This window comes from Olea europaea, unplaced genomic scaffold (genome assembly GCF_002742605.1).
Source record: "Olea europaea var. sylvestris unplaced genomic scaffold, O_europaea_v1 scaffold744, whole genome shotgun sequence".
Taxonomy (NCBI): domain Eukaryota; kingdom Viridiplantae; phylum Streptophyta; class Magnoliopsida; order Lamiales; family Oleaceae; genus Olea; species Olea europaea.
The window spans coordinates 101181-124526 of NW_019265846.1; the positions used below are offsets into that span (position 1 = coordinate 101181).

The following is a 23346-nucleotide window of genomic DNA, read 5'->3' on the forward strand; positions in this document are numbered from 1 at the left end:
AGAAAAGAAAGAGGAAAGAAAGAGGAAAAAAAGGGGGAAAAAAGAAGAAGAAGAAGAAGAAAAAAAAGGAAATTTCAACAAGGTTGTTTAAAAATAAGTGATTTTTAGTATTAAGCTTGAATTCCTCAATTTTGAAAGGTAAGTAAAATGTTACTTATTGTCAAGTTATGTCTAATTTTATACTTGTTAGATTAAATTCAATTTTATTAAATGTGTTCAGTATAATAAATTATGAAATTGAGTAAGGTGAAAGAAAAACTAGTTTTAGAGATTAAAGAGACCGTGTAAATCGCTTAAACGTGAAATGATTAAGTTTGGGCGTGGCCTGTTTAATTATTGAAATTTCTTAAAATAATTAATTGTTGATTTAAAAATTATACCATATTTCAGGCGACGATATTGACATCGGGACAGCTTACCAACCGAATTAATTTTGCAAATATAGTTCTATGAGTGAAAAAATGTAATTATTTTTAAAGTATTTCTAAATTAAATATATTATTAAAGTATGTGCAATTATATGCAATTATGTGTTCGAATTATATGGTTATTATGGAAATATCTTTTTTATAATACATGTGAGGTTTTAAATATTGTATATGGTACATGTAAATTGGAAAATGAGATATGATTTTGAGATCGATCAGAAAAGTACCGGTGATTTTATATTTCTTCTAGTTCACTGAGAGGCTTTGGCCGTATTCTATACTACATTGAGGGGTCTTGGATTGGGGATGAAGGGGTCTCAACCGTGTACATATAGTTCACTGAGTGGTCTTGACCGTGTTCTAGAATTGATTACCAGAGGTCTTTGAGATCGACTTTCGTTCACGGAGTAGCAAAAGACCCGTGGGGAAAGTTCTTAGCTCGAGAGGTGAATTACATATTTCAGTCAGATGTTACATTTTTGGTGAATTTTTCAACGCGTTTGATGTGATGAGATTATAGCATGGTTATTAGTTGATGTTTATATCATGATTTTGAGATGATATTTTACGACCTTGTGTGAATATTTCACCTTTGGTTATAATTACATGATGTTATCTTGTGAATTATCAAATGATATGAATTTGATTTTCGATAGAAATGTAAAATTGAAAAAATATATTTATTTTCGAACTTCTCCACTCACCGAGCTATCAACTCATATATTTTCCCGTAATTTTTCCTACAGGTAGCAATTGATTCATTTTAACTAGAAGAGCATAACGATTTTGAAATGAGAGCCACACGTCATATTAAGTATTATAATTCATATTGATGAAGCACAAAGTAAATAATTTGGACCCGTCGTATTATGTTTTATATAAGCATTTGATTTTGTTACATTTTGAAATAACTCATAGTCAGCATTGGTGATAAATTTGACATCTAGTCAGCATCTATCATCGACACACGTCACGTTTCGAGTCCACTAGGGTGATTCGAGACGGGTCGTGTCAACCATAGTATACGATCCTCTCATAATGTGAGAGGGCTCATATGAATTTTATAATTGTGGATCTCCTCATTGTGAGGAGGTATATACCAAGCACTACCGCAAAAAAACATATAAGAAAGTTCCAAGTTAGAAGATAAATTAAAGAGGGTGAAGGGCCCACAGAGGATTTAGCTTGTTTGCATGTATAAATTTATTGAAATGTTTTAGCAACTTGTGAATAATCAATAAAGAAAACAGGCTGGCTGATGGTGATTTGAAAACCGAGATTTTCAACATGTATATATTTATTGCTGTTTATTAGCAACTTGTGAATAATGAAATAAGAAGATTGAGACTGCAACATGTATATATTTATAAAATTTGGAAATGATTATCATGTGTCCTGTCTACACTAGAAGTTGTCGAATATTTGCAATCTTATAATTGAAATCAAACTTGGCGACCCAACAAAACATAGGAAGCTCTTCGTAAAAGAAAGGGAGATATTAAAAGGTGAAAAGTGTGCCAAAGGTCCCTAACCTGTGCGAACAAGTTGGACAGAATCACGTTACGGAAACGAAACTGGAACTTATACTAAACTGAAAATTGGCTAAAAGTTCAGCGACAAATAATTTTTTTTTTTTTTTTTGGTTGAGGTAGAATTAATGTAAAATCCTGCAAGCGTACGATATCGTTGACAAGTAATAGCTTACGAGTAAAAATATCGCTCCCTGAGGAATAAGTTTGAAATTGAATTGTACTAATTAATGCGATGTCAATTTTGAATGTAACCAAAACAAAAGGAAGTTTTGATTGTTGTTTATGTCAACAACTAATATGTATCCTAATACTTATCTAATTGCACGTGATGTATGAGAAGAGTGTTTGAGATTCCATCTCCACCTATTATTCCTTTATTCCAATTCTCAACCTATGTTCTCTAGTATAATTTGTGAACAATTGACAATCGATAATTCAATTTTATTCATCTCTCTCTAGTATAATTTGTGAACAATTGACAATCGATAATTCAATTTTATTCATCTCTCTCTAGTATAATTTGTGAACAATTGACAATCGATAATTCAATTTTATTCATCTCTCTCTAGTATAATTTGTGAACAATTGACAATCGATAATTCAATTTTATTCATCTCTCTCTAGTATAATTTGTGAACAATTGACAATCGATAATTCAATTTTATTCATCTCTCTCTAGTATAATTTGTGAACAATTGACAATCACTAAGAGTACTTCCAACTCCATCTGAGTTGTCAAATCTATTCAAATCACCATGAGCAACATGATCAATAAGATCACAACAAGCTCCACCAGAGCTACTAGAAGATTCCCCAATATTATTGCTCAAATCACCACAAACAAGCTGATCACAAATGACTCCACATGAGTCACTGCTTATCAAACCATAAGCTCCAGCTGCATCCAAAGTGATCGTTGGACCTTCCAAAATATATAATCAATCCTTACATTACTTCTCCTCTAGCATCAAAACAAAAAAGTCTGCCATAACAAAAAATCTTGTTGCGACCCAAAAGCAGAACTCAATTTCCATACTTATCATCCCTGAAACAATCAACCTTGTTTAAACATCACTTTAGTAACCAATTTAGCCCTCCGAAGAACCACCAAAATCTTGGGACTGACATCACTTGTTATAATCGGGCCAAATAATTCAGAGGAAAAAATATGGGCATTATGAAAATAATGGATCACGGAGAAAACAAGATTTATGTGGTTATAACAAATTTTGAGGGACTCATTATAGGTCAATTTTCCTTTTGACAACAATTCGCGAATATCTTTCATAATGAAAGTAGATTTAGAAAATGAGTAGAAAAAGGCATTTTCATTAGAAGAATATAAATTCAGATTGTAATAGTTGTATTATTACTAGTACGAAGTCGATAATAATCCAAGTAAATTATGGTCTTGAACTAAATATATTTAGGTGTGGAACTGATTAATCCACATACCACCACCAAGTCATGTGACGAAAGCAAAATCTTCATAGATGTGGAACAAAACAGTATCTGTTATATGTTTAACTGTCGGTATAATTCCTTTCATTCTAATGAATGACATGAATATCTTTTTGACAACAATGCTATAAATACAGAAAAATCAACAGAATTTTTACAGAAACAACATTTGGTGAGTTTTCATTGGAAGATATTAATATAAAAATAAAATAAAAATTGGCCAACAGGATGATGACACGACAACACCCTGTCAAATTTCTGTCATAAAAGCCTATACATGAGGCTTTTTTCATCTTTTGAACTCCCTAGACTCATGCTGTGCTTGATGCAATTGGGGTTGTGATAGCAAATGGAGATACACTATTTACCCTTCCGCACAAGCCAAGTTGCTGGCTATCATTTTTGATGAAATATAGAAAGAAGAAGAATTTATGGAGAAGTGGAAGCAGCGCTAAAAGTCGTAATTTCTTGCAGTGTCCATTTCCCGTCAAATTCCATAGTTTAGAGCTCCGAAAATATACTTTTCTTTTTTTTGAATAATTTTATTTAGTTAATTAAATTAGAGTTAGTTGCTATATTTAATTCTCGTTATTATTTAGGGTTAGACGTTATCCACAAGTTTAATCTTTATCTAGATTTTAGTTTTTGCTTTATTATAAGTCTTATGGCAATTAATTGATTTGGGTTATAATAAAAATTATGAGAAATTTTTCTCACTATTGTCTCTTTCTTGAACATGTTTGAATTTTATGTGAGATTTTATTCTTTCTTGTAAGCTTCCGTTACTTGAAGCTCAGACTAGACCCAATACAACATTCTTGGACATGGCGTATATTTTGTGATTTGTTGCCCCTTTCTATTTATTGTCTGCCGCACTCGATGTGCAAATGATAGTCCCCTTTCACGCAGTTCTCGGCCATCTTACGTGTAACGTGCTTCATAGAGAAAAACATAAATTACATTTTTACATTTACACAAACTTTATGTTAGATTTAACATGTGAATAATCCGAAGTTTAATTTTTTTACATGGCAATTTCGAAATTTCAATTTCGATTTTCAAATAAAACAGATTACATCTAGAATTTTTTGCTAAATAGTATTACAATTGCTTAATAGGATGTATCACTTACAAAGCTATCTCTTGGAAATTGTTGATTTACCTTTAGATTTGTACACTAACTATTCGTACTATGTAGCCCCCATTTGGTAGGATTAAATCAGATTTTTAAAAGATTTTCATAAAAATTGATGAAATGTATAGTTGAAAAGTTGTAGGTTCCATTATATATGTAGTTAAAACTAATTATTGACTTTGATTTAAATTAAAATCTAGATTTTAGTTTACACCTAATAAGGGCGAAATCTTAATCATACATAGAATTTGATAATTTTTACAAAAATGTTCTTTTTTTGTATTTTTTAAATTTTTTTAATTTTTTACATAAAAATGACTACCTATGTAAAAACTTTCAAATTTGACTAGATTTCAAGTCCACCATCAAATTTTGCCTAGAAATCAAAATTGCCCCAAATTTAAACGTGCATATTTCTAAAATGTCATCTATTCTTAAAAATTCCCCTTAAACAAGGGAGCTGTGATTTTCTTCCGCTATTCTTCTAAATCTTTTTCACTTATATATATAAATAAACACATTATTTCCTTAAATATGTAAGAATAAAACAAATTAAAATCTATCACTCTAAATTAATCCACTAATATTTATCATCCTTAAATACTTTTGGACATTTTATATAATTTTAGACTTTATGTTTAACTAAAATTCTAATATTCATAAAACATCTTCTTCAACTAAATTCGAAACAAACATAGTTTATATGTAAAATAGAAACATACACAATGTTTATACACCGAACATAAAATCACATATGGAAATGAATATGTACTTTGACATCAATGGTCATAGTAGTAAATAATATGAATTGTGAAAGCACATTGATGTGTTTGTTACACCATTTAATATTTTCTCACTAAAATAACCAATAGGATGTCATTCCTGACTCAAGACTCCACCTATTCCTATCCCCAGTGCATCACATTCAACCTTAAAAACATTAGAAAAATTATGAAGCCACATGACAAGAGCTTCTGTCACTCGTTTTCTAAGTAACTCAAAAGCTGTAGTAGCTTCCCACGTCCAATGAAATTCTCCCTATCTTCTTGCACTCCGTGAAGAAACAATGATCATGCTAAATCCCTTGAAGAAATGATGATAAAAGATAGCTAAGCCATGAAAACTCTTAACGTCATGCATAATCTTAGGTCTACTAACCAATAATGGCCTGAATCTTTACGGGATCATGAGTACATACTCTCATAGTAGATACAATGAATCCTAGTAAAATAACTCTATCAGCAAAGAAAGAACATTCAGGGCAACCTCTTCGACCAGCACCAAATGGAATGTACTCAAAATTGAACCCTCTAAAGTCCACTTCTGTATTATTAAAGAACCTTTCTGGATTGAATTCTTCAGGATTTTCCCACTCCTTTGGGTCTCTTGCAATTGCCCAAGCATTGACCATCACTTGTGTACCAGTTGGAATGTTGTAACCCATTACTTTAGTGTCCTGTGTCGATTCTCGTGGAACGAGTAATGGAATCGAAGGGTGTAGTCTTAAGCTCTCTTTCATAACTGCCTTCAAATAGGGCATTTTTTCTAAATCATCTTCAGTTATCTCTGACTTGCCTCCTGCTACTTGTCTCACCTCGTTTTGCAGTTTTTTCATGACTTTTGGGTGCCTTAAAACCTCCGTCACTGTCCACTCCAAAGAAGTATATGTTGTATCAGTCCCAGCAGCAAACATATCCTGTCATAAAAAAGAAATTGAAGGTGAATTTTGATATTTCCGAGATGGGAAATATTTATTTATATTTAATGTTCAACGAGTTAAGGCAGGCTTGTCGAGAGATACTTACAAAAATTACACTTTTCATGGTTTCATCATCAAGAGTGAAACTAGTTTTTTTTTCGCTTTGAATTTCGAGTAATAAATCCACAAGATCCGTTGCATTGCTGCTGTTTTCTTGCTTTCTTCTGCTTCTATGTTCTTCAACTATACTTGACAAAAATTTATCAAATGTTTTAGCCAGTCTATCAACTCTAGCATCCAAACCATTCACCATATTCATCCATTTAAGCCACGGAATGTAATCACCTACATTAAAAGTACCCGCTATCTCCATTATTTCCTTCAACATTAACTCAAATTTGTTGCTTCCATCTGCTTCACCATCACTATATTTCCTCCCCAGAGCCACTCTACATATAGTATCATTAGTAACTGACACCAATAAATTGCTCAAGTTTGTCACGGATGTGGGAGAAGTAGATGACTGCATAATTTTCTGGATCATAAGATCCGTTTCTTCTTCTCTTATGTAGCGAAAAGATTGAACTCTTTTGAAACTCAAAAGATGAAGCACACATATACTTCTCACCTGCCTCCAGTGTTCACCGTAAGGCGCAAAAGCTATATCCTTAGACCCATAAACAATTTTATCAGGAATGCTTACTTTTGGCCTGTTTGAGAAAACCAGGTCGTGAGTTTTCATGATCTCCCGAGCTCCTTCAGCTGACGAGACAATAACCGCTGGCACACTCCCGAGATGAAGCATCATGATTGGACCATAGCGTTTGGATAGTGCTTGAAGCGCACGATGGGGGAATAAGCCGAGTTGATGAAGATTTCCAATCACGGGAAGCTTTGGTGGAGATGGTATCCTTTTCCCGGCTGTTGAAGCAGGATTAAAGTACCATTTGAAGACCAAAATGGTGAACAAGAAGAAGGAAGCAAAAGGTAGTAAGAGTTGCAAGAAAGAACTCATTTTCTTTTCTCAAACGGAGAATGCTTGCATGATAATCTTCTTATGTTCTGCTATTTATAATGTGTCCCTTCTCCCTGAACGCCGTACCATCTTGAAAAATGTGGTTCATCAGCCCGCCAAATATGATCTGTTTCAGACTCCCAATTGCGTTTTGCATCCTCTGCTGAATTTCAGCATATACAATTGGAAAAGAGTAATTTTAACACTGTTGAATTTCGTAAATAATGTTAAAGAAAAATATTAATTTCAAATTGACCTATGAGATGACTCCTTTTAGCCTTTAATATATATAGAGCTTGTCTGGTACAGATTTTAAGTTAATTATAATCAATTTTTTTATCGTTATTTTATTATTTCAGCCGTCGTTTTTGAATTCTTCTCTTACTAGTAAGACTCACTTTATCTCTAACGGTCAAAAGATCAACTAACCAAATCCCTACCAAACAAGTACATAGTCAAGTTTAGAGTGAAGAATGATTTGCTAGAGCTGTTTGATGTTACTTTTAGAATGAATAAATGTATGTGGAAAGGAGATTTCCATTTGTACCCGACGTCGGGTTACCCAATGTGAGTGAGGGGGTTGGGCCCCACACATTTATTGGTGTGGGCCTCGGTGGGCCTTGGACCTCCATATGAGTAGCAGATAATTACCCGGAGTGTCAAACTCCGAGTACCTATAGCAAAGCTCACGAGGAAAAGGCCATATACACTGTTTGATGTAACTTTTAGAATAAATGTATGTGGAAAAAGCCCCTTGTACTGGGGCATGTATACTGGGGGGCCGAGCTGGCCCCTTGCAATAGGTTGGGGGTTGATGCATAAATTCAAAACGTTTCATTATTTTTTAACAACACATTCTCTATCAATCCATATTTCAAAATGCATTTTCTGCTAAAAATGAGGTTCAAACACGCTCTAAATTTTGTGAAAAGTAAATTTTTAGAGAAGTGTGATTAAAAAGTATGAAAAAGATATGAATCCAGATATAAAATTGTTTTTATTGGGAAAATACAGAATTGAAAGCTAGTTTGAAAAAAAAAAATTAATAATAATAATAAGCTTTAAAGAATACCAATTGCGAGCTTGTGAATTTATGCTAAATTTCACAATACTGAATTTGAGTTTATACATACATCAAGTTATATTTTTGTGAGTTTCGGAGAAATACTTTGTTGTAATCTCCATATCTAAAAGAGTGGAATTTTGCAGTCTCAGTAAATATTGTGCATTCAAACATTTGGCTTTTTATTATTTTTATTTTTAAATTCGATGTCATTGTCGCCCTCGGTCTCCGGCTACTTAACGAGAAACGTGTTAGAATAATGGCAAGAATGTGTCCCTACAACCTTTGAAAATTTGGGACATTTGGGGAGTGGAAATTTTGGTATTTATTATCGAGCTCCTGTTTGGTAGATATTGACTTAAGTCATTGTCAACAATTTATTTTAACAATATATTTTATCAAGGACGGATTTAGGATTGGATTCAAAATCGGGCTACAAAATTTTAAACTGGACTACTATGCAGAAAAAAATTTACACATAAAAAACTGGTTTTTTACCCAAAAAAAAAAAAATATCTCAAAAAAAAGTTCTTGGCCCTGAGTGGGGGGCGGGGAGAGGGGGCTACAGCCCAGCCCAGCCCCCCCTCCTAAATCCGTCTCTGTATTTTATGGGTTACATAGTTTTTCAACCTCATATTTCATCAACTTTTATCAAAATTTACTAAAAAAACTAATTTTGATGTGGGAGAAGTAGATGACTGCCTAATTTTCTGGATCATAAGATCCGTTTCTTCTTCCCTTATATAGCGAAAAGATTGAACTCTTTTGAAACTCAAAAGATGAAGCACACATATACTTCTCACCTGCCTCCAGTGTTCACCGTAAGGCGCAAAAGCTATATCCTTAGACCCATAAACAATTTTATCAGGAATGCTTACTTTTGGCCTGTTTGAGAAAACCAGGTCGTGAGTTTTCATGATCTCCCGAGCTCCTTCAGCTGACGAGACAATAACCGCTGGCACACTCCCGAGATGAAGCATCATGATTGGACCATAGCGTTTGGATAGTGCTTGAAGCGCACGATGGGGGAATAAGCCGAGTTGATGAAGATTTCCAATCACGGGAAGCTTTGGTGGAGATGGTATCCTTTTCCCGGCTGTTGAAGCAGGATTAAAGTACCATTTGAAGACCAAAATGGTGAACAAGAAGAAGGAAGCAAAAGGTAGTAAGAGTTGCAAGAAAGAACTCATTTTCTTTTCTCAAACGGAGAATGCTTGCATGATAATCTTCTTATGTTCTGCTATTTATAATGTGTCCCTTCTCCCTGAACGCCGTACCATCTTGAAAAATGTGGTTCATCAGCCCGCCAAACATGATCTGTTTCAGACTCCCAATTGCGTTTTGCATCCTCTGCTGAATTTCAGCATATACAATTGGAAAAGAATAATTTTAACACTGTTGAATTTCGTAAATAATGTTAAAGAAAATTATTAATTTCAAATTGACCTATGAGATGACTCCTTTTAGCCTTTAATATATATAGAGCTTATCTGGTACAGATTTTAAGTTAATTATAATCAATTTTTTTTAACGTTATTTTACTATTCCAGCCGTCGTTTTTTAATTCTTCTCTTACAGATAAGACTCACTTTATCTTTAACGGTCAAAAGATCAACTAACCAAATCCCTACCAAACAAGTACATAGTCAAGTTTAGAGTGAAGAATGATTTGCTAGAGCAGTTTGATGTAACTTTTAGAATGAATAAATGTATGTGGAAAGGAGATTTCCATTTGTACCCGACGTCGGGTTACCCAATGTGAGTGAGGGGGTCGGGCCCCACACATTTATTGGTGTGGGCCTCGGTGGGCCTTGGACCCCCATGTGAGTAGCAGATAATTACTCGGAGTGTCAAACTCCGAGTACCTATAGCAAAGTTCACGAGGAAAAGGCCCTATACGCTGTTTAATGTAACTTTTAGAATAAATGTATGTGGAAAAAGCCCCTTGTACTGGGGCATGTATACAAGGGGGCCGAGCTGGCCCCTTGCAATAGGTTGGAGGTTGATGCATAAATTCAAAATGTTTCATTATTTTTTAACAACACATTCTCTATCAATCCATATTTCAAAATGCATTTTCTGCTAAAAATGAGGTTCAAACACGCTCTAAATTTTGTGAAAAGTAAATTTTTAGAGAAGTGTGATTAAAAAGTATGAAAAAGATATGAATCCAGATATAAAATTGTTTTTATTGGGAAAATACAGAATTGAAAGCTAGTTTGAAAAAAAAAATTAATAATAATAATAAGCTTTAAAGAATACCAATTGCGAGCTTGTGAATTTATGCTAAATTTCACAATACTGAATTTGAGTTTATACATACATCAAGTTATATTTTTGTGAGTTTCGGAGAAATACTTTGTTGTAATCTCCATATCTAAAAGAGTGGAATTTTGCAGTCTCAGTAAATATTGTGCATTCAAACATTTGGCTTTTTATTATTTTTATTTTTAATAATAATAATAAGCTTTAAAGACTACCAATTGCGAGCTTGTGAATTTATGCTAAATTTCACAATACTGAATTTGAGTTTATACATACATCAAGTTATATTTTTGTGAGTTTCGGAGAAATACTTTGTTGTAATCTCCATATCTAAAAGAGTGGAATTTTGCAGTCTCAGTAAATATTGTGCATTCAAACATTTGGCTTTTTATTATTTTTATTTTTAAATTCGTTGTCATTGTCGCCCTCGGTCTCCGGCTACTTAACGAGAAACGTGTTAGAATAATGGCAAGAATGTGTCCCTACAACCTTTGAAAATTTGGGACATTTGGGGAGTGGAAATTTTGGTATTTATTATCGAGCTCCTGTTTGGTAGATATTGACTTAAGTCATTGTCAACAATTTATTTTAACAATATATTTTATCAAGGACGGATTTAGGATTGGATTCAAAATCGGGCTACAAAATTTTAAACTGGACTACTATGCAGAAAAAAATTTACACATAAAAAACTGGTTTTTTACCCAAAAAAAAAAAATATCTCAAAAAAAAGTTCTTGGCCCTGAGTGGGGGGCGGGGAGAGGGGGCTACAGCCCAGCCCAGCCCCCCCTCCTAAATCCGTCTCTGTATTTTATGGGTTACATAGTTTTTCAACCTCATATTTCATCAACTTTTATCAAAATTTACTAAAAAAATAATTTTAATTCTCGTCAACACAAGAGACAAACAAGAAAGTATTTTGGAAAATGAAACACTTTGTCGTGAAAGACGTAAACAAGATAGCGCGAATATTATAGTCCAAGATTATCGACCCACTTGTGAAGAAAAACAAACCAAGTAAAATAACAAAATTCAAGAATGGCTAGAATACCTGAATTATTGTGATAGTAAAGCCTCCAAGTATAAAATACTGAAAGGATGAAAGATTCACGCACTAAAGTATAGTAACAGCACGATTTATATACAGATAATAGATATTGTCGACATTTTGAATACGTAATAAGAATACGATTTAATAGTATTATTTATTTTCAATAATAAAAAATATATATTTGTTAACCATTAACACGATTTTATATGTATTAAAAAATTTAATACTATTGTTTTTTTTTTTCAATGAAAAAACTCTAGCTGTCAATTAAATTAAAGCTCAAGTTTTGTATTTCTAATAAACATTATATACTTTCAATAAAGTTATTGATAATGATAATAGTTATCTATTAAGAATTTTTTTTTTTTTTTTGTCAATCTATAACAATAATAATGAGATTTAAAAGAGTTTAAAACTAATAAAAATTTTCTTTGTGTATCCTAACATATATGAAATGTATTGAAAAAAATTCAAAAATGTAAAATAATTTTATCCGACACGTAACAAAAATTTTAAATGTATAACATAATTAAAAAAAAAAATGCATCTTATAGATATCAGAGAGTATCCGAACTTGAATACGTATAGAATACGAATACTAATAAATTTTCAAGTATTCATGCTTCTAGTCGATTTATATTAACCTAGAATACAGTACAATAATAAAGGAAAATAAATGTCAAGAGCAACTCAAAATGGAACAACATTTTGGGTCAAAAAAAGGGAAGGGGGGATGTGCATTCAAAGTTTTATCAATAAGAAAAATCAAAGGATTGCATTCCTAGGTGGGGTGGCAACCTCTCGAGGGCCTCATATATCTCTACGTTCATTGACCTTTCGTTTCAAATATATATTGTCGACATTTCGTTTCAAATCTCGAGACAGACGAGCAACAATCCAAAACATTTGCAGGTGGACCATTAAAGTTTACGAGAAAGATTTTAGGCTATTCAAGTGTCGTGGCATTGGAGTTGGACCAGATGATCCAATTTGTCATCAATTTCTACATCTTTCCAAATGATTCACTTAAGCCAATCTCTATGGGTTTTTTTCTCGGCAAGCCCTACCATCAGGACCATATTAACTATCGAGGGTCGGGGATCCTCTTTTCTTAGAGCACATAGAAAATTTTGCGATACATCCCTTGGTTTCTTCAACTGTGGGAATTTCATGCGCAAGTGGTGGATTGAGGTTATTGTCCTTTTCCATCCCTGGGTGACCCGGAATGCCGTTTTATACAAACCTTGTTGGAAACTTAGAGATGGAACAATAACTTTTAGAAGAGGAGAAAATAATATTTCTAGTAAACACACAATTTATTTCTTAACACCAAAATAACTTGTTGAAAACGAGTAGAATCACAAGCCTTCTATAGGTTTCATAAAACTTGAATCTAATCTAATACATGTACTTGTTATTAAATGCATTTTAATCCTCAATACAAATCATGTATTTTTCAAATGCATGAATAAACTAGTGCATTGATGTGTGCATGAATAATTACAAAAGACATGAATGAAAGTGACTATTAAATGATGAACTTAAATAAGTGAAATGTATATATATTTTCAACAGACCTATCAATAATCAGAAAGTCCATATAGTTCAATTTCGATTTTCGACTTTCGACGGTGAGGTTAATCTTTCACATTGAAGCCATACGAAAGGTCAACAAGCGATCAATCTACATTCGATTAAAGATGCACCATCGGTTAAAACGTTGCTAAAGAATTCATTTCCCAAACTTCCATTAGCAACCAACATTCTTTTTAATTCATTGCAAGCAATAGTTTCCTAGATTACAGGGCATCACAATGCAGTTAATGAACATCCTCTTCATCGTCGTTTTTAAACTTAATAAAGGCGACTCTAGTTTTGGAGTACTCCTAACCCATTCACTATCCATTGCATGTTGATTTACCTCTTTAGCATATTTCCTTTAGGAGTCATCTGATGAACCTCCAACATGAGACCCGATAACGATTGACCTTCTCACCTTCCCAAAATGGCGTTGATTTCTTTTATTGGGAGCTGATCTGACGGTGGATGGTGGTTTGCTCTCGCCTGATTCTTTGGAGGAGGCTATCTTGGCGTTAGGCGAGCTGCCCTTCCCCTGACCCGTAGGCTTGCGTATTTCATGCTGATAATGTGAGGAGCAATGGGATGCCACACAGCCATGTTGACTTCTCCCACTGTAATTATGCCTTTGCACCATTATTTTGTCAATTGTAATTTTCACATTTGGACAATCGTCTTTATCATGATCCCTGGTACGATGCCATATGTAGTACTTTAAATTTTGTGAAGGAATGTAAGACTGACGTACCCGGCTAGCGTAATAGCAACTTCATTCAAATCTGCTTTATAATCTTGGTACTTCGGACAAGAATTTCTTGGAATCAGCCTTGCCCTTGTTATGTATGGGTGTGATCCTCCCCAATTCACTTTTCTTTGATTTATAATAGTTTCTTGATCTTAAAATTTTGCATTAATCAATTTGGAAAACTGCTTATTGGACATCGGTCTCTTATTAACGAACATCTCTCCAAAAGAAAATATATTTGATGGAAGGAAAACGGAGAACGTTAAAGAAGAATGGAATCATATTTTATATCTTTAGAGTAAGAATACCAAATTATAGATTACCTTCAAATGTCACCGAGTGTGGATATTTACGGGTAAAGGAATGAGCTTGAAGTTCCTTAGACGCTTGACACATGGCCGCATTCCAATGACTCACATATCATGGGTAAATTTTGTTTAACTTAATTTAACTAACAATCAAACATCAATTTAGTTATTAATTAGCCTATGGTGTCCAGTGACTGCCCTGATTTATCTACGTATTCCAACAAAGGATGGTCTATGATTGAAATTTGAAAATTTCCTTTTGATCCAAAATCCTTCACATCATACTTTCTGATAAGTGCGTTTTGTGCATTTGTCCGAGCCATATTACTAATCAAATTATTAATTTTTACTTAATATGTGTTAATTTTCTTTTATTTTTAGTTGTGGACTCGTGTGAAGCGATTGGAAAATGATGAAGGACAAAAAGAGAGGAGTTGGCGGCTGAGGAAAAAAAAAATAAAAATAAAAATACACGCCATACAGAAACAAAAAGGGAGGAGTTGGCGGCTGAGGGAAAAAAAGATAAAATAAAAAATAAAATAAAATAAAAATAAGCAGGCCAGAATTTGATAGGAAAAATACAGCACACACATCAATCTTTAATTCTTGATTTTATTCATTTTTGACATTCAAAGTACGTTTTCAATACTTGAATGATTGACATGAATTTATTTTTCTCTACAATTACTTAATCACTAATTGTATGAATATTTTGGCTTGTTTTATCTTCGAAAGATGGAAAATAAGTTAGACATAATGTCAATTATTGTAGAGTTTCGATAGGAAATAGAAATAAATCGCTATACTTTACATGATTTTTAAGTAGTTACAAATCGGTTAATGTATTTTTATATTTTCGCATCTATCATAGAAATATAATCGGATTACATGTAAAAATAAGTTTAATTTTAGTCGAGAGAGATTGTTAAATAATTTAGAAATATTGACTTTCATAATTGAATTGTGTTATCAAATTTATATGGTTCAAGGTTAAAGGGGATTGATATAAGAGGATTCGGAATCCTAGTACATATTTCATCCTCATATTTTCATAAAACTTGCTTTTATTTATAATCTTGCATTTATTTTAGTTAAGTTAGATCTTGCATTCATAATTAGATTATTTAATCTATAGGAAAATTCGCTAAATTCAATAGTTTATGTTAATGCTAAATTAATTCGAAATTTGAACTAGTACAATTTCTGTATGAACGATACTTAGACTCAAAAAGCCATTTTATTATTTGTTAAGAAATCGTGCACTTGTGGTATTTTTTATCAAAGTATATTTCGTCAACACTCCCTTACAGAGGGAACTTATCCAAGACTAATTGCATTCCTACTTTGCCTCTCCCTTTGTGATTGTCAAGCATTTTGGCCATCTTTGCCCCCGTTTGGTTCCATTCTTTTCAAAATTTAATGGTTGGAATTGTATTTTTTTTGAAAAATATGTGGTTGAAAAAAAATGAATTTTCTTTAATTTGCGTGTAATATTATTTTATGAAAAATTGCGTGATTGAAAATAAAAGAGGGAAAAGAATGGGAATCGGAATGGGGGCAAATGGGGGCTTCATAAGGTACTAAAATTTTCATTTTTATAGGTACGCACTTCGCATTAGATTTTATATTTCATAAGATAATGTGTTCATGTATTGTTAATATAATTGTTGTGAACTAAATGTATGATTCATATACACATGCATGAATGTATATATATATACATATGTGTTCGAGTTGTCATGTCTTCACATGGTAATTCGTGTCATTCACTTTTTGCTTTGCTTTTCTTAAATTAATTTATGGACATTTCATCTCGAGTGTATTATCCATTATTTATTATGTATTTCCTTGTCAATAGTTGAAATATAACTTATTCATTACACCTTGTTATAAGTTTATGTCTTTTAATTGTTGGTAACACTAAATAAAATAAAATGATTTGCTTAACCATTTTGAGGTAAATTTTCACAACTTTTCTGCTCACAAATGTAAAATAAATAAATATAAATAATAAAATAGTCATTTCTTTTTCTTTTCTTTTTTTTGTTGCTTTTTCTTTTTCTTGTTCTGCATATTAGTTTGTTTGTCTTAGTGTAAATTTTTATATCTACACTAGTAGAAAGAGACTATATTCTGCATATATGGAATACTAAGCACGTTTAATTATTTTAAATGCTTACTTACCAGTAAATTCTTAGGATTAGCCAAACGTGCCCACGTCAATCGGATTGCTACTTGTCTACTATTAAAAAATTTAAAAATCTACATAGGCTGTCTGTCATATTATATGGATTCTCTGAATGGTTGGTGAGAGCAATTAAGTGGTGCTCATGCAGAATTTTTAATTTAAAAAAAAAAAATCAATTGTGATGAAATAGGGCTTTTGGCGTATTGACTTTGTGGGAGGATAAGGACATATTCATTTGCTTTTCTGAAAGATAAATTTGCTAAGAATTCCAAACACGGTTATTAAATTCGGACTGGCGCCGGTCGGACCGGAAACCCAGTGAGCCGAACCGTGGTCCGGTCCGAGTCCCATGAAAGGATTGTTTAGCATTCAAATTGGTTTAAGACCAAATGAACCGACAGGTTTAATAGAGAACCAATTTATTCATTCCAATTAACTTGCCGGTTTCCCGTAAATGACCAAAATTTGATAGTATAAGGAATTGAAACTTATGGAAATCAATACTCATTACCGACCACTAGGCTATGATTGTCAGTTGTGTTAATACTTGATCTATAATATATGACACTTATTATCAAGAATTCCAACTATTATCATTTAAACATTAGCTTCCATTAGAATAACTTAAAAATATTTTTATAATATCAATTGTATGTAAAAAAAATTGAAAGACGATGTTCATTATTTTTGTGAAATACAATAAACTATTCAAGACTTCTTTATTATTTAAAAAAAATTAAAAAAAAATATTCATCATTCGCAAAAGTATAATAAATCAATGTTTAAGATTTCGATGAAAGAACATTGACCCATCAATCCAATTAGCGACCCATAACTCGATGACTTAGCGGGGTCAAGGTCCGAGTCGGGTTTGATTCCAAGTATGTAAACCTAGCTCCATTTGTATTCACTTGTATGCAGGGGCGGAGCTTGAGGCAAACTCTAAGTAAATTTCATTTTTTATAGGCAAGAAAAAAATAATGGAATTTTTTTTATGTATCAGTTAAATACGAAAAGTTGTGACCTTCCTTGGCTCTGTCCCTGCTTGTATGTCACAATTTTATTGTAATATTGTATTACATAAAGTGCTATTATTTGGCAACATACTCTATTATTGCCTTTTGGGTTATTAACATATCTCATGTGATCTTCATGCATGTCAATACATTCATAAGCATGCATAAAGTAAAGTTTCAGGAAATGAAAATTTTTAAATGATAATAAAGAAAATTATGTTTTGAAAAGATATGTATCTTGAACTTTTAAAAGGTGTTTGTCTATGTCATGCAAAGAGTGAGTGGAGAGTGGAGATCTATGCACTCGACTAATGTTGAATGATTAATATTAATCACTTCATGGATCTACTAACAGATTTAGTGGGCTCCAAATGATAATGGTCCTCAACATTTTGATTGACTAGACGATGAACTAAATTAAGTTCACAATCTTAATTTTAAGGAGTTTAAAGTAATGATAAAAACACTAAGTAATTATTTGAAGAGTTTTTTTTTTTTATATATATAAAGGCAATGCACGTCATAAGTATTTATCACATGCATGAGATTTACTTATTGGACAATAGCTTATTCCACATTATCCTCTTCGATGATTCGAGGTGATTGCTTGGCAAGAAATGACTTTTTTTTTTTTATATACGTTTAAATGGTAATTAATGATAATACTTTTAAGTTTAAGATTTCTAGGCTTGGGGGTTACAATATTGGCATTAGAACCCAAAGTTATAAAATCAATTTTGTTAAGAATAATTTTATTGTACTGAGTCATTGGAACTTGATGCATAAATGTTGTAGTTGCAAATATAATCTAATTAATTTTTTTCTTATAAGTAAAAAAATATTTGTGACCTCCGATGGCCCCCGCTACTCGTTCTCAAGCTCACAAAGAACATCTGAAACTAGAACTAGATTAATTTAAATGCAACATCAGAGAACTCAATGATAATGGAGGCTCTTATGCAAACCCCAATTGTACTTGAACAAAACAGCAGACCGAGGAGAAATGATCAATTCCTTTCAAAGTTCAAGTTCTCCCTGACATCATTTATTGGCATTACTATCGTCTGGAAGCTGAAAATAGTTAACTGAAATTCAGAAGGCATTCTCGATAATGAGCTACACGAACAAGAAAATGTCACTTATGCTCCCATATTCTCCATGGAGATGCTTATGATTGGAGGTTATTGGTTCTACATCAACATATATAAGAAGGATATTAAACCCTTTTATCTTGAAGATGTTTAAAGATGCCTTCACCAAGAAGTAATTTTTTTTTTTTTAAGAGTATCAAAGTAGAAAGAGAGAGAGTTTATTAAGCTGGAGCAGGAAAATCAAATAGTTGTTTAATATGACGTTTAATTTGCTCGTCTTGCGAAGTTTGCTCCAAACCTGGTGGCAACAAAAGAAAGAAGAGTAAGGCGATTTAAGGAAGGACTGAAGTCTCGCATAGAGTAACTAGTGATAGCATTCGAATTATGAACTTACAGGAAAGTGGTGGATAGAGTTCAACTCTTCGATAAGGAAGAGAACAAGGTCAAGTAAAGTAGTCACAAATTTAGTGATGAAAATTCAAAGGACAAATATAGGAAGAATTAATAATGTTCAAAAAAGGAGTAATGACCAAGGCAACAAACAACAAAGAACGACTTATTCAAAATTGGAAAATATCAATCCCACATAGGAAAACTAAAAGAATATAAACCACCTTATATAGCTCAAGTTTGATATTTGAGTTTGGGCCCCAAGGGGTACCAATAGCCTTTGAAGGGGAGAGAACCTACATGCTAGTAGGTTAAGCCAAAGTCCACGTGCGCGCCGCCTTCCGACCGGCTGGCACGGCAGGGTCGTGGGCTTGAGCTTGGGCTTGGCCCGTTTTTGGTAAAATAACATTTGAATTATATTATTTTATTATTATTTAACAATAATAATATATTATTTATGTTATTATTTTTCTTCCCCGAATTTTCTGTGTATAACACGTGGTGCTTCTACTAGAATTTGGTGGGTTGTGGTGGTTGACTGTCCAAACTGTTTGTGTCTGTTGGACACAACTTTTTGACAATTGTGTCTGTTGGGACACAACCTTTCAACATCTATATATAGACCCCAATACCCCAGTTATAATTCATTCCAAAATCAGAATTGATTTTCTACTCTCCCGAAATTATCCCTTTGTCCCTGCATCATTTCTGCTTTTATAATTCAGTCCTCGAAAATTATTTCTCGTGCATTTTAGTCATCCAGTGTGTGTGGAGAGATCTAAACTTTACGGGTTCGTCGGGTCTTGTAATTTGGAGTACTACTATTACAAGACGAGGTCGTTGTATCTTGGAAAACGAGTGCTGCAATACCATTAATACCAGTGCGAGGCATTATCATTTTAAGGAAAAAGAGTCGAACTATTGTCTCGACCATTCAAAACCATCCAAACGTCGTTACTCTGCCCAAATATACATCCACTATTATTTGCCTATATTTTTCAACAATCTTAAAATGATAATGGCAATTAGTAGTATATCCGTTGTACCCTCTAGTACGTCTGTCGTACCCCCTAACAATGCTCATGGGGAGAAATCGAAAAAATTCACGGGAGTGGATTTTAAGAGATGGCAACAAAAAATGTTGGTCTATCTCACGACTCTGAATCTGGTTAAAATCTTGAGAGAAGATGCTCCAATTGTTAAAGAGAAGGAAACAAATTCTCAAAAACGAGCAGCATTCGATGCTTGGAGTCATAGTGACTTCTTGTGCAGAAATTACATCCTCAATTGCCTTGACAACACACTATACAACGTATACTGTTTCGTCAAAATGACTAAATTACTATGGGAGTTATTGGAAAAGAAGTACAAAACAGAAGATGCCGGATTGAAGAAATTCGTTATAGGCAAATTCCTGGACTTCAAAATGGTAGATTTTAAAATAGTAATGACTCAAGTCCAAGAGATACAATTTATCTTACATGATCTACATGCAGAAGGCATGAAACTCTGTGAACCATTTCAGGTAGCTGCAATTATCGAAAAGTTACCACCAATGTGGAAAGATTTCAAGAACTACCTGAAACATAAATGCAAGGAAATGGGACTTGAAGATTTGATTGTTAGATTAAGAATTGAGGAAGAAAATCGAAAAGCTGAAAAGAAGTTTGGAAAGCAGCAAATGGAGGCTAAAGTCAATTTGGTGGAGCCAAACACTAGCAAGAAAAGAAAGCACCCGAATAATGGCAAGCAAAAGAGCAAGGCGAAGAAATTCAAAGGAGATTGCTATAACTGCGGTAAGTCTGGTCATATTGTAAAGGACTGCCGACAGAAAAAGCAAAACAAAAAGGACCAAGTGCACTTGACTGAAGAAGACAGACTGTCTAACGGAGTGTCTGAACTAATGCTCTCGGCTGTTGTATTTGAAGCAAACATGGTGGATAATCCGAGAGAATGGTTCGTTGATACTAGCGCTGCTCGTCACGTTTGTGCGGATAAGGAGATGTTTTCATCTCACACTCCTATCAATGGACGATAACTCTTCATGGGCAACTCAGCAACATCAAAAGTTATTGATATAGGTAAAGTAGTGCTGAAGATGACATCAGGGAAAGAAGTAACACTCATTGATGTGCTGCATGTCCCCGATATTTGCAAAAACTTGGTATCCGGAGCTCTATTAAGCAAGAATGGGTTTAGGCTGGTATTTGAATCTGACAAGTTTGTACTCACCAAAAATGGCATGTTTGTAGACAAAGGGTACTTAGCCAATGGGCTATTCAAATTGAATATATTGCTTGTACTCCGTGATTTTGATATTAATAAAAATAAATCTTCTGCGTATTTGATTGAGTCTTCTAACTTATGGCATGATAGGTTAGGACATGTAAATGTTAATACTTTACGAAAATTAGCAAGTTTAGATTTATTGCCTTCTATGTCCTTTGATCAAAATCATCGATGCGAAACATATGTAGAGGCTAAATTAACGAAAACACCGTTTCATTCAGTTGAAAGGAACTCGAATCCTCTAGAACTAATTCACAATGATATTTGTGATTTAAAGTTTGTGCAAACTAGAGAAGGTAAAACGTATTTTATTACTTTTATAAATGACTGCACAAGGTATTATTATGTCTTTATGCTAAGGAGTAAAGACGAGGCTTTAGAAGCATTTAAACAGTACAAGAATGAGATTGAGAATCAACTAAGCAAACGAATAAAAATTGTTCGTAGTGATAGAGGTGGGGAATATGGAGCACCGTTTGATGAATTTTGTTCAGATTCTGGGATTATTCATCAAATTATCGCTCCTTATTCACCTCAATCAAACGGTAATGCAGAACGTAAAAATCGTACTCTAAAAGAGATGATGAACACTATGTAGGTTGGCTCTGGTTTACCACAAAATTTGTGGGGGGAAGCAATTCTCTCAGCTAACCACATTATAAATAAAGTACCACACAAAGGTAGGAATGAAATTCCTTATGAGGTATGGAAAAGTCATAAACCTTCGTACAAATACTTAAAAGTGTGGAGGTGTTTGGCTAAGGCACAAATACCAAAGCCTAAACAAGTTAAAATAGGGTCTAAAACCATCGATTGCATATTCATTGGATACGCTAATAACAGTATTGCTTATCGGTTCCTCGTACATAAGTCTGACATTCCGGATATACATGAAAATACTATCATTAAGTCTAGAAATGCTGTATTTTTTTAGGACAATTTTCCTCGTAAAGATACGAAAGAAATAAGCTCGCAAAAACGAACTTATGATTCTGCAATTAGTAATCCTCAAAGTGATGAAAAATCAAAACGCAGCAAAAGAACCAAAACATCTAAGTCTTTTGGTCTAGATTTTTTAACTTATGTGTTAGAAAATGAACCTAGGACATTCAATGAAGCAATGTCTAGTCCAGAAACTCCATTCTGGAAAGAGGCTATCAATAGTGAAATTGATTCTATTATGCAAAATCATACCTGGGAATTGGTAGATCTCCCACCTGGTAATAAACCATTAGGTTGTAAATGGATTTTCAAAAGAAAATTAAAGATTGATGGATCAGTACAAGGCCAGACTAGTAGCTAAAGGATTCAAACAAAGGGAAGGCCTTGATTTTTTCGATACATACTCACCTATGACAAGGATAACATCAATTAGAGTATTAATTGCAATCGCAGCATTGCATAATTTAGAAATCCATCAGATGGACAACATTATACGAGATATCCAGCTGTTTTAGAAGGATACGGTGATGCTAATTGGATATCAAATACAAAAGACTCAAAATCCACTAGTGGGTATGTTTTTACCGTTGATGGTACGGCTGTATCTTATGGACGTCAAAGCAGCTTTCTTAAATGGTGAGCTAGAAGAAGAAATTTACATGGAACAACTCGAAGGTTTCATCGCTCCTGGACAGGAGAAAAAGGTGTGTAGACTCGTCAAGTCATTATATGGACTAAAACAAGCGTCAAAACAATGACATGCAAAATTTGACAAAATTATGTTGTCAAATGGTTTTAAGAATAACGAATGTGATAAATGTGTTTATATTAAAACCGCACCTAGTGCATATGTAATTGTATGTCTATACGTTGATGACATGCTAATTGTGGGTAGTAGTTATGATATGATAACAAATACCAAGAAAATATTGACAAAATATTTTGACATGAAAGATATGGGTATTGCAAATGTAATATTAGGAATTAAAATTCTTAAAACACTTTAGGGACTTGTAATATCTCAATCTCACTATATTGAGACTGTACTTAAAAAGTTTAATATGTATGATGAAAGTCCAGTTAAAACACCAGTAGATTTAAGTCTACATTTGGCCAAACATAAAGGCGAACCCGTATCTCAATTAGAATA

General features: G+C 33.2%; 1 protein-coding gene across 2 annotated transcripts in view; it reads right to left on the minus strand.

Annotated features, from left to right (window-relative positions):
* The window catches only part of LOC111391046 (cytochrome P450 71A3-like), a 28152-nt gene extending 18586 nt beyond the window's left edge, over window positions 1-9566 (minus strand). Inside the window, exons 1-3 of one of the 2 annotated variants that reach the window (XM_023016187.1) lie at window positions 9015-9566; window positions 6362-6761; window positions 5823-6252 (exon numbers count right to left, since the gene is read on the minus strand). In XM_023016187.1, coding sequence (XP_022871955.1) covers window positions 5823-6252; window positions 6362-6761; window positions 9015-9523 — 1339 coding nt within the window. In that variant the 5' untranslated portion in view covers window positions 9524-9566. Of the gene's footprint in view, window positions 1-5822; window positions 6253-6361; window positions 7314-9014 lie in introns of those variants that run through there. The other variant, XM_023016186.1, reaches the window with a different exon arrangement.
* Window positions 9567-23346: the final 13780 nt, after the last annotated feature.